At 40.3% G+C, this 16,635-nt stretch overlaps 1 protein-coding gene across 1 annotated transcript; it reads left to right on the plus strand.

Annotated features, from left to right (window-relative positions):
• Window positions 1-3,568: 3,568 nt before the first annotated feature.
• Window positions 3,569-7,201, plus strand: LOC130298551 (gastrula zinc finger protein XlCGF66.1-like). Its single transcript, XM_056551350.1, has 4 exons — window positions 3,569-3,811; window positions 4,384-4,563; window positions 6,407-6,533; window positions 6,617-7,201. The coding sequence occupies exons 1-4, from the start codon at window positions 3,755-3,757 to the stop codon at window positions 6,709-6,711; spliced, it is 459 nt and encodes a 152-aa protein (XP_056407325.1). The 5' UTR covers window positions 3,569-3,754; the 3' UTR covers window positions 6,712-7,201.
• Window positions 7,202-16,635: the final 9,434 nt, after the last annotated feature.

Here is a 16,635-nt window from a genome sequence, read left to right on the forward strand (position 1 = left end):
TATTATTAGATATTGTACAGGTTATTGTTATGATTATTATTGTTATATAGTTATTATTAGATATTGTACAGGTTATTGTCATGATTATTATTGTTATATAGTTATTATTAGATATTCTGAGGGTTATTGTTATGATTATTATTATTATATAGTTATTATTAGATATTGTGCAGGTTATTGTTATGATTATTATTGTTATATAGTTATGATTATTATTATTATATAGTTATTATTAGATATTGTACAGGTTATTGTTATGATTATTATTATTATATAGTTATTATTAGATATTGTACAGGTTATTGTTATGATTATTATTATATAGTTATTATTAGATATTGTGCAGATTATTGTTATGATTATTATTGTTATATAGTTATTATTAGATATTGTGCAGGTTATTGTTATTATTATTATTATTATTATTATTATATAGTTATTATTAGATATTGTACAGGTTTTTGTTATGATTATTATTATTATATAGTTATTATTAGATATTGTACAGGTTTTTGTTATGATTATTATTGTTATATAGTTATTATTAGATATTATACAGATTATTGTTATGATTATTATTGTTATATAGTTATTATTAGATATTGTGCAGGTTATTGTTATTATTATTATTATTATATAGTTATTATTAGATATTGTACAGGTTATTGTTATGATTATTATTATTATATAGTTATTATTAGATATTATACAGATTATTGTTATTATTATTATTATATAGTTATTATTAGATATTATTCAGGTTATTGTTATGAATATTATTGTTATATAGTTATTATTAGATATTGTGCAGGTTATTGTTATGATTATTATTATATAGTTATTATTAGATATTGTGCAGGTTATTGTTATGATGATTATCATTATATAGTTATTATTAGATAGTGTACAGGTTATTGTTATGATTATTATTGTTCTATAGTTATTATTAGATATTGTGGAGGTTATTGTTATGATTATTATTGTTATATAGTTATTATTAGATATTGTGCAGGTTATTGTTATGATTATTGTTATATAGTTATTATTAGATATTGTGCAGGTTGTTGTTATGATTATTATTATATAGTTAATATTAGATATTGTACAGGTTATTGTTATGATTATTATTGTTATATAGTTATTAGATATTGTGCAGGTTATTGTTAGTATTATTGTCATATAGTTATTATTAGATATTGTGCAGGTTATTGTTATGATTATTATTGTTATATAGTTATTATTAGATATTGTACAGGTTATTATTATGATTATTATTGTTATATAGTTATTAGATATTGTGCAGGTTATTGTTATGATTATTATTATATAGTTATTATTAGATATTGTACAGGTTATTGTTATGATTATTATTGTTATATAGTTATTATTAGATATTGTGCAGGTTATTGTTATGATTATTATTGTTATATAGTTATTATTAGATATTATACAGGTTATTGTTATGATTATTATTGTTATATAGTTATTATTAGATATTGTACAGGTTATTATTATGATTATTATTGTTATATAGTTATTAGATATTGTACAGGTTATTGTTATGATTATTATTGTTATATAGTTATTATTAGATATTGTACAGGTTATTGTTATGATTATTATTATATAGGTATTATTAGATATTGTGCAGGTTATTGTTATGATTATTATTATATAGTTATTATTAGATATTGTACAGGTTATTGTTATGATTATTATTGTTATATAGTTATTATTAGATATTGTGCTGGTTATTGTTATGATTATTATTATATAGTTATTATTAGATATTGTACAGGTTATTGTTATAATTATTATTGTTATATAGTTATTATTAGATATTATACAGGTTATTGTTATGATTATTATTGTTATATAGTTCTTATTAGATATTGTACAGGTTATTGTTATGATTATTATTATTATATAGTTATTATTATATATTGTGCAGGTTATTGTTATTATTATTATTGTTATATAGTTATTATTAGATATTGTGCTGGTTATTGTTATGATTATTATTATATAGTTATTATTAGATATTGTACAGGTTATTGTTATGATTATTATTGTTATATAGTTATTATTAGATATTATACAGGTTATTGTTATGATTATTATTGTTATATAGTTATTATTAGATATTGTACAGGTTATTGTTATGTTTATTATTATTATATAGTTATTATTATATATTGTGCAGGTTATTGTTATTATTATTATTGTTATATAGTTATTACTAGCTGAGTACCCGGCGTTGCCCGGTTTTTCCTTCATCATCCTTGTTGGGGAGGAAAATCAACAAAGGAGGAAGCTTTTGACTTCAAATCCCATCCCCGTATATTGTTGTCATATCCCAACCCCATATCCCGTCCTCATACCCCGACCTCCTATACCGTCCTCCTATCCCGTCCTCCTATCCCGTCCTCCTATCCCGTCCTCCTATCCCGTCCTCCTATCCCAACCTCCTATCCCATTATTAGATATTGTGTAGGTTACTGATTAACCCAAATCTGATCCATACATTAGGTAGTTGTACATTGTATTTTATACCCGTATACCATTGCCTTTATATCTCTGATACCCAGCTGGTCCCTATGGATCCTTTGTGTTTCCTAAAAGATTTAGTGATCTGCAGAATCCACTAAAAACCCGGATCTGATCCCATGATCAATAACTATATCTCCACAAATGTAGGTCCCTGATAGGTCGGAGAGCAGAATCCCCCCTAGTAAAACTTTATACCAATAGGGAGACAGAAAATCTCCCCCAGGACAATATCTATGAAGTATTATGGGAACCAAGGGGAGATTTATCACAACCTGTCTAGAGGAAAAGTTGCCCAGTAGCCTATAGCATCCAATCAGATCGCTTCTTTCAGTTTTCAGAGGTCTTTTCACAATAAAAGAAGCGATCTGATTGAATGTTTATGTTTGTTACGGGCCGCCGGCGCTGGAACTCTATACTGTACGCTGTATCCCTATGCCCGGGCTGCAAAAGATAAACAAAATAAACTTTAACTCACCTTCTTACGTCGGCCTCATGCTCTTTCTGGGGACGTGAACGTCGGAGAGCCGTCAGCCTATCTCCGGCCGCAGCGATGTTCCACCTCGGCCGGTGATGGGTTGAGCCCACTGTCATGTAAGAAGCCGGACGGTGATAGGCTGACGGCTCTCCGACATTCCCGTCCCCAGAAAGAGCGTGAGGCCGACGCAGGAAGGTGCGATAAAGTTTATTTTGTTTTTTCTTTTGCAGCCCGGGCATAGGGATACAGCTTACAGTATAGAGTTCCAGCGCCGGCCCGCAACAACCAGGAGGACGAGGAGGGCAGCGCTTGCGGGTGACATGTGAGTAGTACACCAATGGGGACAGCGCAGCGCTGGGCTGATAATTAATTGGGTGGGGGGGGGGAGCAGAACAGCACTCACGGGTCACATGATTTGGGGGGGAGGAGAGAAATTCCGTTATATACTGTGGAACCGCCATAAGTTGCAAAAATACCGTGATACACATATTTGGTCATAACGCCCAGCTCCAATCCAACCTCAAGAAAGGGACAAAACATAGCGATACCCTCTGCAGCCGCTTCTCAGGACCTCTGGTTCTGAATACTGAGAACCACACAAAATGGACCATCTTATCTTATAAAAGTCCTTAAGAAATTACAGTCCTGAGTCTGGATATTTATAATGTGATTTCCCCTCAGAGAATTCTCCTGGATGACCCATCAACCAAGGAGAGAGACAGGAACAAGATGGCCGACAGGATCATAAACCTCACCCTACAGATACTCTTCCGGCTTACTGGAGAGGTGAGGGATTCTGGGAGTGATGTCACATGACCTCATTCTTATCTATGTAATAACAGATGGATATGACTGGAGAGGTGAGGGATTCTGGGAGTGATGTCACATGACCTCATTCTTATCTATGTAATAACAGATGGATATGACTGGACAGGTGAGGGATTTTGGGAGTGATGTCACATGACCTCATTCTTATCTATGTAATAACAGATGGATATGACTGGAGAGGTGAGGGATTCTGGGAGTGATGTCACATGACCTCATTCTTATCTATGTAATAACAGATGGATATGACTGGAGAGGTGAGGGATTCTGGGAGTGATGTCACATGACCTTATTCTTATCTGTATAATAACAGATGGATATGACTGGAGAGGTGAGGGATTCTGGGAGTGATGTTACATGACCTCATTCTTATCTATGTAATAACAGATGGATATGACTGGAGAGGTGAGGGATTCTGGGAGTGATGTCACATGACCTCATTCTTATCTATGTAATAACAGATGGATATGACTGGAGAGGTGAGGGATTCTGGGAGTGTATGTAGTGATATTAATGTGTCTCTCCATACACAGGATTACACAGTAGTGAAGAAGTCCTCTAGTGGGCGCTGTCGGGCCCCTGTGTGTGAAGGATGGGGAAGAACCCTGAGCCCAATCCCGGGGCCCCCACCTCACTCCCTGATACATAAGGAAATGGATGAACAGAAGATCCGAGAACTCATCAACAAGATGGTGGAGCTGCTGACTGGAGAGGTGACCCTGCTGAGACATTATACAGTAATGGAGGGGTCTGGTGATGACTGGAGAGGTGACACTGCTGGGAATGCTGGGACATTATACAGTAATGGAGGGGTCTGGTGATGACTGGAGAGGTGACAGTGCTGGGAATGCTGGGACATTATACAGTAATGGAGGGGTCTGGTGATGACTGGAGAGGTGACACTGCTGGGACATTATACAGTAATGGGGGGGTCTGGTGATGACTGGAGAGGTGACACTGCTGGGACATTATACAGTAATGGAGGGGTCTGGTGATGACTGGAGAGGTGACACTGCTGGGACATTATACAGTAATGGAGGGGTCTGGTGATGACTGGAGAGGTGACACTGCTGGGACATTATACAGTAATGGAGGGGTCTGGTGATGACTGGAGAGGTGACACTGCTGGGACATTATACAGTAATGGAGGGGTCTGGTGATGATGGAGAGGTGACACTGCTGGGACATTATACAGTAATGGAGGGGTCTGGTGATGACTGGAGAGGTGACACTGCTGGGAATGCTGGGACATTATACAGTAATGGAGGGGTCTGGTGATGATGGAGAGGTGACCCTGCTGGGACATTATACAGTAATGGAGGGGTCTGGTGATGTCTGGAGAGGTGACACTGCTGGGACATTATACAGTAATGGAGGGGTCTGGTGATGACTGGAGAGGTGACACTGTTGGGAATGCTGGGACATTATACAGTAATGGAGGGGTCTGGTGATGACTGGAGAGGTGACACTGCTGGGACATTATACAGTAATGGAGGGGTCTGGTGATGACTGGAGAGGTGACACTGCTGGGACATTATACAGTAATGGAGGGGTCTGGTGATGACTGGATAGGTGACACTGCTGGGAATGTTGGGACATTATACAGTAATGGAGGGGTCTGGTGATGACTGGAGAGGTGACACTGCTGGGACATTATACAGTAATGGAGGGGTCTGGTGATGACTGGAGAGGTGACAATGCTGGGACATTATACAGTAATGGAGGGGTCTGGTGATGACTGGAGAGGCGACAATGCTGGTACATTATACAGTAACACCACTGGAGGGATCAGGGTGATGACTGGAGAGGTGACACTGCTGGGACATTATACAGTAACACCACTGGAGGGATCAGGGTGATGACTGGAGAGGTGACACTGCTGGGACATTATACAGTAATGGAGGGGTCTGGTGATGACTGGAGAGGTGACACTGCTGGGAATGCTGGGACATTATACAGTAATTGAGGGGTCTGGTTATGACTGGAGAGGTGACACTGCTGGGAATGCTGGGACATTATACAGTAATGGAGGGGTCTGGTGATAACTGGAGAGGTGACACTGCTGGGACATTATACAGTAATGGAGGGGTCTGGTGATGACTGGAGAGGTTACACTGCTGGGACATTATACAGTAATGGAGGGGTCTGGTGATGACTGGAGAGGTGACACTGCTGGGAATGCTGGGACATTATACAGTAATGGAGGGGTCTGGTGATGACTGGAGAGGTGACACTGCTGGGACATTATACAGTAATGGAGGGGTCTGGTGATGACTGGAGAGGTGATCCTGCTGGGAATGCTGGGACATTATACAGTAATGGAGGGGTCTGGTGATGACTGGAGAGGTGACACTGCTGGGAATGCTGGGACATTATACAGTAATGGAGGGGTCTGGTGATGACTGGAGAGGTGACACTGCTGGGAATGCTGGGACATTATACAGTAATGGAGGGGTCTGGTGATGACTGGAGAGGTGACACTGCTGGGAATGCTGGGACATTATACAGTAACACCACTGGAGGGGTCGGGGTGATGACTGTATCATTATGTGTCAGGTTCCTATAAGGTGTCAGGACGTGGCGGTCTATTTCTCCATGGAGGAGTGGGAGTATGTAGAAGGAAACAAGGATCAGTACAAGGATCAGGTCATGATGGAGGATCAGCAGCCCCTCACATCACCAGGTAATAGACATGACTAAATACACACGTCCTCTCATTATATGTATGTAAAGAATGAATTCAGTCTCTGTATGTGTTCCCTACAGTCAGATCCAGTAAGAGAACAGCACCAGAGAGGTGTCCCCGTCCTCTTCCTTCACAGGAGGATCAGGTAGATAGAGATATTCCCTATGATCTGTAGAAGGGCTGTGAAGCTCTTGTGGTCAGTCCCCTCACCCAGTTTGTGACAGTGGGACAAAAATCTCTCCCCATCATTCCCACCAGAGTGACTGAGTCCTTCATCAGATGTCATCTGGTGTTGTCTGCTCGAGGATCTGATTGTGTGGCCTGTGACTGGCAGACTTCACTAGCTGCTCCTGAACACTGCCTGCGGTATAAAAGTGGTGTGATATGCTTTGAGAACTAATGCAGTAGACAGGTACACTACCTAATGCAGTAGACAGACAGCTTTTGGAGCCAGTATGACTTTCAGCTCAGGTATTGGCAGCTAATTAGAGACACCTGTCATGTGCTCAGGCCTTTCAAAGAAGCAATAAGGTTTGTTAGCAAGGACAACAGTGGAATTGTGATGTTGGGCAGGGAACAGTGCACTCCTGCTCTCCAGATCCACTGTCCCTGCCTACTTGTGTAATCGCTTCTTCCAGATTGCGTCCTATATGTCTTTTAAACTTGTATTCATAATAAAATTATTTTTTGAATTTTATATCAGGTGTTGTTTGAGCTCTTTCTATTAGAGACTTTTAAATACATAAAGGGAATCAACACGGTAAAGGAGGAGAGCATATTTAAAAGAAGAAAAACTACCACAAGAGCACATAGTTTTAAATTAGAGGGGCAAAGGTTTAAAAGTAATATGAGGAAGTATTACTTTACTGAGAGAGTAGTAGATGCATGGAATAGCCTTCCTGCAGAGATGGTCGCTGCAAATACAGTGAAGGAGTTTAAGCATGCATGGGATAAACATAAGGCTATCCTTCATATAAGATAGGTCCAGAGACTATTGATAGGATTCAGATTATTGGGCAGACTAGATGGGCCAAATGGTTCTTATCTGCCGACACATTCTATGTTTCTATATTTTGTCCAATATGTGTAATATTCGATTTATTTGAGTTCCCCTGTGGTATACAGGATTGTATGCATTCCCTTAGGAGTGTCATTATGACACAAGGGCGATTTTGTTGCACAATACTGGAACTTGTATATTTATCTCCTGGTTTCTGCTGTATACTTATTCTATATCTAGTCTTGTTCATTTATTCATATCTGCCGTTCGTCTTGATTCCGGCTTCAGAACTGTATGTTAGTGCGCTATATCCTGCCATGTTTGTATATTTATATCCGGTCTCGTTTATCTGGTTGTTTGGTTGTGTTCCCTACTATGTACAGTATTATTGGTGTACCTTTACGCCCAATGCACTTTAGCGCTGGAAGGGACCGGCACCATGGTTGTCGAACCGCCATTTAGGGCAGATGTGCAAGTAGGCAGCGAAAGTGTTTCTTGAGACAGCTTAGGGCTCACTCTCCCCATCCATCCGTCGGTCATGACAGCATACACAAGAACCTCTATATTATTCACTCTGAATAGCCCATGCTGCACCATATAAGCAAAAAAATATTTAAAAAAAAATCCCAGTGTTTTTCTAAGATTGACATCACATCTTATGATTCCTTGGCTTATGCTGATCATCACCTGGGTGTTGATAAGTTTTATTTTGATGTTTTTGTCCCCTTTATGACTCATTACGTATATTTATGCCATGGGACATATATTTATGTCAAGGGCATATAGACAGGCCTCGAGCGTACTCCATACTCGGGGGACACCGCTACTACCTGATCTCTGCAGATGACACTGTCAGAGTTGGCATTTAAACTGCCATTATAAGTGACATTGGTGGTGCAGTGCCAGCTTATGGCAGGCGGTACGAATACTGCGCAAATCTGATGGATCAATGCAGTACATAGAAAATCACCCCTCTATTCCTGTTATCCCCCCCCAAAAAAGCCTAAACAAATATATTTAGTATCACTGGGTATGGAATTTTGGGAACTATTAAAATATGTTATTGATCCCGTTCGGTGAATGGTCTAAACAAACAAAAAAATTGCCGGTCACATTGCGAAAAAACAAACAAATAAATAAATAAATTAGCCCTTACAAAATTCCATATACAGAAAACTAAAGAAAAGTTATAGGGGGTCAAAATATGGTGCTTTAAAGTAATATTTTCTTTAAGTTGTTTTTTTAAGTAGTAAAATATAGCAAAAAACTATCGAACACAGTTTTAAAAATCACATCTTTAATTCAATTTTCATTTCACAATTTTTTCTGCTCCACAGTATATTTTACGGTAAAATGAAGGGTGTCATTACAAAGTACAATTGTTCCTACAAAAAACAAGCCTCCACATGACTGTATAGATGGAAAAGGAACAAAATATGGCTCTTAGAAGGGAGAATGTAAAATTTCAATTTCCTGGGTCATTAAGAAGTTAAGGTTATTGCTTAAAAATTATCTGTTTTCTTCTTGGCAGATTCTTGTACCGGGAGATCAGAGGAGAATCTTATATCTTCAGATTATAAAGCAGATGATGATATCACACAAGATACATATGAAGAACATTCCATTATCCCAGATACACCCTCAGCCCTTCACAGCCAAGATCTGTCATCTCATCCTGTTATACAGGGCCTATCTTTTGATCCATTTGTAAAGCTAAATAAGAAGAAACCATTTTCATGTTCTGAATGTGGGAAAAGTTTTACTCTGAAATCATATCTTGTTAAACATCAAAGAACTCATACAGGCGAAAAGCCATTTTTATGTTCAGAATGTGGGAATTGTTATGCTCGAAATACAAATCTTGTAGAACATCAAAAAAGTCACACACGGGAGAAGCCATTTTCATGTTCAGAATGCGAGAAATGTTTTACGCACAAATCATATCTTGTTACACACCAAAAAATTCACACAGGAGAGAAGCCATTTTCATGTTCAGAATGTAGGAAAAGTTTTACTCAGCGAGCAAATCTTGTTACACATCAAAAAAGTCACACAGTAGAGAAGCCATTTTCATGTTCAGAATGCGAGAAATGTTTTACGCACAAATCATATCTTGTTATACACCAAAAAATTCACACAGGAGAGAAGCCATTTTCATGTTCAGAATGTGGGAAATGTTTTGCTCAAAAACAAGAACTTGTTAAACACCAACGAACTCACACAGAAGAGAAGCCATTTTTATGTTCAGAATGTGGGAAATGTTTTACTATGAAATCAGATCTTGTTAAACATCAAAGAACTCATACAGGGGAAAAGCCATTTTCATGTTCAGAATGTGGACAAGGTTTTGCTCAGAAATCAAATCTTGTTAAACATCAAATAACTCACACAGGAGAGAAGCCATTTTCATGTTCTGAATGTGGGCATTTTTTTTATAGCAAATCAAATCTTACTAAACATGAACGAACTCACACAGGGGAAAAGCCATTTTCCTGTTTAAAATGTGGAAGATGTTTTACTCTGAAATTCAGACTTACCAGACATCAAAGAACTCACACAGGTGAAAAGCCATATTCATGTTCAGAATGTGGGAAATGTTTTGCTCTAAAACCAGACCTTGTTAGACATCAGAGAACTCACACAGGAGAGAAGCCATTTTCATGTTCCGAATGTGAGAAACGCTTTACGTCTAAACAAAATCTTTTTATGCATGAGAGAAGTCACACAGGAGAGAAGCCATTTTCATGTTCAGAATATGGGAAAAGTTTTTCTGTAAAATTAAGACTTACCAGACATCTAACAATTCACACAGGAGAGAAGCCAAATCAGAGTAATAAATGATGCAGATAACACATCTATATATTCACCATGTACATAGGATATCTGACATTTATACATATATCATATACTGCATCTACAAACTTGTTCCCAATTGTTAATAAAAGTTTTCTTTTAGAACGTAGTCACCGATCCAGCGATGTCATCACTATAGTTTACATGGTAGGAAAAGAGTGTGATATATGGTTGTGATATTCACTGCTCCTCATGGAGAAGACCCAACAGGCATAATCCATGGGGAGCTGCTACTGGAGACCCAAACACCTCAGAGAGAAGGGACTTATTCCAGTGATGAAGAATTCCAGGACATGACCAGATTAGAGACACAAAATCACTTCTATCTTCTGGCTTCTAGGACATTATTCTGATGGAAGAACTTTACACATTATAAAAAGTCCTATAGGTGTTGGGGAACATTTATAGACAATTGTTGGCCCCGGCTGTCATGGCGTACCATAGGCCCCCTGCCTCCATATTACACAGGTCTGATGGAGGAACAGGGTAAGTAATGGTTAATGTTTGTGGTTCTAACAATAACTGTACAAGGATATATAAGAAGTAAGAAATAGATGAGATAAGATCTTCCAGCGCACACAGCTGCTGATCTGGGGATTGGGTGGACGAGGCTCCTCAGGGGAGGGGTCACTTGTTATGTGTATAGGGGAGCATAGTCTTTAGGCAGTGATTCCAAACTGGGGTGCCATTCAGGAGTGCCAAGGAAGATAATGGCTGGAAAAAAAATTATTATGGAAGCAGCAGCAGGGGGGAGGGGGGGGGGGGAGCTGAATAGAAACAATAACGGGGGTGGGGAGTGAATAGAAGCAATAACGGGGTGAATGGAGGCAATAGTGTGTGGGGGTTTGGCTCACATACACACAATACCTCCAGCAGCCTCACACACAAGCTTGGGAACCACTGTCTTAAGGAAATAGAAGGTCGGTATAGACAGAGGGGGCGGAGCCCATCTCACACAATATAGAAATGGTGTAAAGGTTAGGACACTATAGGTGCATTCACAATGCAGAATTTCTGCAGCAGAATTTCCTATTCCAGAACTTGTTCATTCATTAATCAGAATTACGTGCTGACTCCTTTGCCGTCAATAGTAACGGCATATATCAGTACAGTCCTAGCGGGAAAAGGATTTCGGTAACTCCTGCAGAACCCCGAGTCTCCACTAGGAGGTTCTGTAGTGGGAGGGTATGTTCACACTACAGTGTGTGAACGGAATCTCCGCTCGCTGAATTCAGCGAGCGGAGATTCAGACTGACGTGGAACAATTTCAGCAGCGAAGAATTCCGTAGTGTGAACATACCCTTAATGAGCAACGTAGGTAACTTAAGATAAGTTTCCACAACCAATAATACCAGTATACATGGAGGAAATATATACCAGCACACAATAACTAGATAATACTGCCATACTGTTCTGAATAAAACCACTATACACAGACCAGTATTCCCCCATACAGTGACCATATAGTGGTAGATACCAGCTGTACACAGGATCTGTATACCATATAAGTGATTATATATACAGGACCATATAGAGGTAGATACCAGCTGTACACAGGATCTGTATACCTTATAAGTGATCATATACAGACCTTATAGAGGTAGAGACCAGCACTACACAGGGTATATACACCATATAAGTGATTATATACAGGACAATATGGAAGTTGATACCAGCACTACACAGGGTATATACACCATATAAGTGATTACAGTTACATCTAGGGACTCACAGACGTCTTTTCTGATCAGCAGCGTCCTCTTTTCTTATCTTTTCTGTCTGGATAAGGCAGCCATGGCGACCACTTCCAGCCAAAACTCATCTATTTGGCATCTTCAGGACAAACATGTTAGACTCTGCATTTTATAGTGTTTTTCCTCTCCTCTACACAATCTCTTCATCTATAAGCCCAAAACTGTTATAATGCCCTCCTTGGTGTCCTGCACAGAAAAGGGCAGGTGTTACGCCGAGCGCTCCGGGTCCCTGCTTCTCCCCGGAGCGCTCGCGGCGTTCCTCTCTCTGCAGCGCCCCGGTCAGACCCGCTGACCGGGAGCGCTGCACTGACATTGCCGGCGGGGATGCGATTCGCATAGCGGGACGCGCCCGCTCGCGAATCGCATCCCAAGTCACTCACCTGTCCCGGCCCCCGGCTGTCATGTCCTGGCGCGCGCGGCTCCGCTCCTTAGGGCGCACGCGCCAGCTCTCTAAGATTTAAAGGGCCAGTGCACCAATGATTGGTGCCTGGCCCAATTAGCCTAATTAGCTTCCACCTGCTCCCTGGCTATATAACCTCACTTCCCCTGCACTCCCTTGCCGGATCTTGTTGCCTTGTGCCAGTGAAAGCGTTTAGTGTTGTCCAAAGCCTGTGTTCCAGATCTTCTGCTATCCACATTGACTACGAACCTTGCCGCCTGCCCCGACCTTCTGCTACGTCTGACCTTGCCTCTGCCTAGTCCTTCTGTCCCACGCCTTCTCAGCAGTCAGCGAGGTTGAGACGTTGCCGGTGGATACGACCTGGTTGCTACCGCCGCAACAAGACCATCCCGCTTTGCGGCGGGCTCTGGTGAATACCAGTAGCATCTTAGAACCGGTCCACCGACACAGTTCACGCCAATCCCTCACTGACACAGAGGATCCACATCCAGCTAGCCGAATCTTGACAGCAGGTAGGTAGGTCGATAACTATGGAGTTAGGTAGCCAGATATGTAGGTAGATAACTAGCCAGCTAGGTATGTAGCCAGGTATGTAGGTAGGTATGTAATTAGGTATCCAAGTATGTAAGTATCCAGGTAGCTAAGTAGCCAGGTATGTAAGTAGGTAGCTCTATAGCCAGGTATGTAGGTAGGTAGATAAGTATGTAAGTATATAGTTAGGTAGCCAGATAAGTAGGTCATTAGGTAGTTATGTAGCCAGGAAGGTAGTTAGGCAGACAGGTATGTAGGCCAGGTATGAATGTAAGTAGGAAGTTAGGCAGCCATGTATGTGGGCCAGATATGTGAGGGCAGCCAGGTATGTGGGATCCCCTCCCTGCTAAGTTGAAATAAAGAAATTGTCCCACATCTCGATCTCCTAAGCTTCACCGCTGGCCGCGTTCTTCATCCTCCACAGCGCAGGCACTGATATGTGATGTCATCGGCGCCTGCACGGCGTGCTGTGTGGGGGCGGAGGTCACATCTCTCTGTGTAGGCTGCAGATGCGTCTCACACAGAGAGGAGGCTTTGCAGCTATGTAAGCGTGAGCCGTGCACACAGCTGAAAACAGTCCTAGCCTGGGGATTCGGGACAAGTGACCTAATGACATGTACGGCCCATCTGTTCCTACCCTGTGCCTGTGTTTAATGTGACCCCCCCCCCCCATCACGTGATCTCAGCACGGTCTGCAGACAGCTGGGGAACACATGCAACGCTAAATAAATCTCTCAAATCTCCCTTAGAGATACCCAGGGTATATGTTTACTTTTTATTCACCATTCCCTTTGGAGTATAAAAACTCCTCCTAGACTAGACCCTCTCACTAGGGTTTCCCCTTAAAATATAGCATTTATTGTTATCTTTAAAAAAAAAATCTAAATTCTTGGGTGCAAATAAAACAAACTGTGCGTTTAAAAACACAACCTTTTGTTTGGATCTGGGTCCCTCCGGACCTCTAATTAGCTGGAGGACTCAATCTAGTGCTTATTACCATATCCACATTTCAATGGTCCAATTATATGGCACCAGATTCCCTTTTTAGGGAATTATTTTTTTCCCCCTCCTCAGTCCACCTAAAGGTTGCTGATTAAAAGTATTTAAAGGGGTACACCAACCCTAGACATCTTATCCCCTATCCAAAGGATAGAGGCTAAGATGTCTGATCGCGGGGGTCCCGCCGCTGGGGACCCCCGCATTATTGCATGCGGCACCCACCTGCACGTTCCCTCCCATTGACTTGCATTGAGGGGACGGGCATGACGTCACACGGGGGCGGAGTCCAGATGTCACGGACTTCCGTTCCCGGAGTCGCGACTCAGACCCTCCAGTGGTTCCGGTGAAATAACAGGTGGGTGCCGCATGCAATAATGCGGGGGTCCCCAGCGGCGGGACCCCCGCGATCAGACATCTTATGCCCTATCCTTTGGATATGGGATAAGATGTCTAGGGTTGGTGTACCCCTTTAAATACTTTTAATCAGCAACCTTTAGGTGGACTGAGGAGGGGGGAAAAAATAATTCCCTAAAAAAGGAATCTGTTGCCATATAATTGAACCATTGAAATGTGGAAATGTAGAAATTGCACTACAAATTTTGGGGGGAAATTTTGTGAAAAATTGGAAATTGCTGCTGAACTTTGAAGCCCTCTGGTGTCTTTCAAAAGTAAAAACATGTCAATTTTATGATGCAAATATAAAGGAGACATATTGTATTTGTGAATCAAAATATAATTTATTTGGAATATTCATTTTCCTTACAAGCAGAGAGCTTCAAAGTTAGAAAAATGCAACATTTTCAAATTTTTCATAAAATTTTGGAATTTTTCACCAAGGAATGATGCAGGTATCGACAAAATTTTACCACTAATGTAAAGTAGAATATATCACGAATAAACAATCTCGGAATCAGAATGATAGGTAAAAGCATCCCAGAGTTATTAATGCTTAAAGTGACAGTGGTCAGAAGTGCAAAAAATGGCCGGGTCCTTAAGGTGAAAATGGGCTGGGTCCTTAATCCTTAACGACCATGGACGTAAATGTACGTCCTGATTTGGCGGTACTTGCCGCACCAGGACGTACATTTACATCCTGTGTATGACCGCGTGCATCGGAACGGTGCTCGCATTATACACGGCAGGTTCTGGCTGCCTAACAGCAGCCAGGGACCCGCCCGTAATGGCAGACATCCGCTATCGTGCGGATGTCTGCCATTAACCCCTCAGATGCCGCGATCAATACAGATCACGGCATCTGTGGCAGTGCGGTACTTTGGATGATCCGATCGACCGCAGCAATCCGATGATACAGCATGGCGGCCGGAGGTCCCCTCACTTGGCTCCGGCCGTCTCCCGGGGTCTGAGATCGAGCAGACCAGAGCAGAAGATCACCGATAATACTGATCGGTGCTATGTCCTATGCATAGCACTGAACAGTATTAGCAATCAAACAATTGCTATAGATAGTCCCCTATGGGGACATAAAAAGTGTAAAAAGAAAGTTGAAAAATGTAAAAATAAAAAGTAAAAAAAGAAGTGAAAAATTCCCTCCCCCAATAAAAATTTAAATTGTCAGTTTTCCCATTTTACCCCCAAAAAGCGTAAATTTTGGGGGGGGGGGGGAAACATATTTGGTATCGCCGCGTGCGTAAATGTCTGAAATATGAAAATATAATGTTAATGATCCCATACGTTGAATGGGGTAAACGTAAAAAATAAAAAGAAGTCCAAAAATGCTGCTTTTTTGTCACATTTTATTAAAATTTTTCTAGAAAAAATGATCTAAAAGTTTTATATATGCAAGTGTGGTATCAGTAAAAAGTACAGATGACGGCGCAAAAAATGAGCCCTCATATCGCCCTATATATGGAAAAATGAAAAAGTTATAGGTGGTCAAATTAGGGCGATTTTAGATTACTGATTTTGTACAAAAAGTTTTAGATTTTTTAAAGAGGCACAAAAATATAAAAGTATCTAGCCATGGGTATCATTTTAATCATATTGACCCACAGAATAAAGAACATGTCATTTTTACCATAAAGTGTGCAGCGTGAAAACAAAACCCTCCAAAATGTGCAAAATTGTAGTTTCCATTTAAATTTCCTCCATAAAAAAATGTTTTGGGGTTCGCCGTACATTTTATGGTAAAATGAGAGGTTTCATTACAAAGTACAATTGGTCACGCAAAAAACAAGCCCTTATATGGGTCTGTAGAGGGAAATATAAAAGAGTTATGGATTTTAGAAGGCGAGGAGGAAAAAACGAAAACGCAAAAATAAAATTGGCTTGGTCCTTAAGGTGAAAATGGGCTTGGTCCTTAAGGGGTTAAAGGGGTGGAAAACTTTTTTTTTATTTATTTATTTTTTTATTCAACTGGTGCCAGAAAGTTAAACAGATTTGTAAATTACCTCTATTAAAAAATCTTAATCCTCCCAGTACTTATTAGCTGCTGAATACTACAGAGGAAATTCTTTTCTTTTTGGAACACAGAGCTCTCTGCTGACATCATGACCACAGTGCTCTCTGCTGACAAATCTGTCTATTTTAAGAACTGTCCAGAGT

This window comes from Hyla sarda, chromosome 1, assembly GCF_029499605.1.
Source record: "Hyla sarda isolate aHylSar1 chromosome 1, aHylSar1.hap1, whole genome shotgun sequence".
Taxonomy (NCBI): domain Eukaryota; kingdom Metazoa; phylum Chordata; class Amphibia; order Anura; family Hylidae; genus Hyla; species Hyla sarda.

Bases quoted from the DNA above. Each gene is read 5' to 3' on its own strand.
- LOC130298551 (XM_056551350.1), top strand. From the start codon at position 3,755: ATGGCCGACAGGATCATAAACCTCACCCTACAGATACTCTTCCGGCTT. The intron at 3,812-4,383 runs GTGAGGGATTCT...CTCCATACACAG, and splicing joins TCTTCCGGCTTACTGGAGAG to GATTACACAGTAGTGAAGAA. The intron at 6,534-6,616 runs GTAATAGACATG...TGTTCCCTACAG, and splicing joins GCAGCCCCTCACATCACCAG to TCAGATCCAGTAAGAGAACA.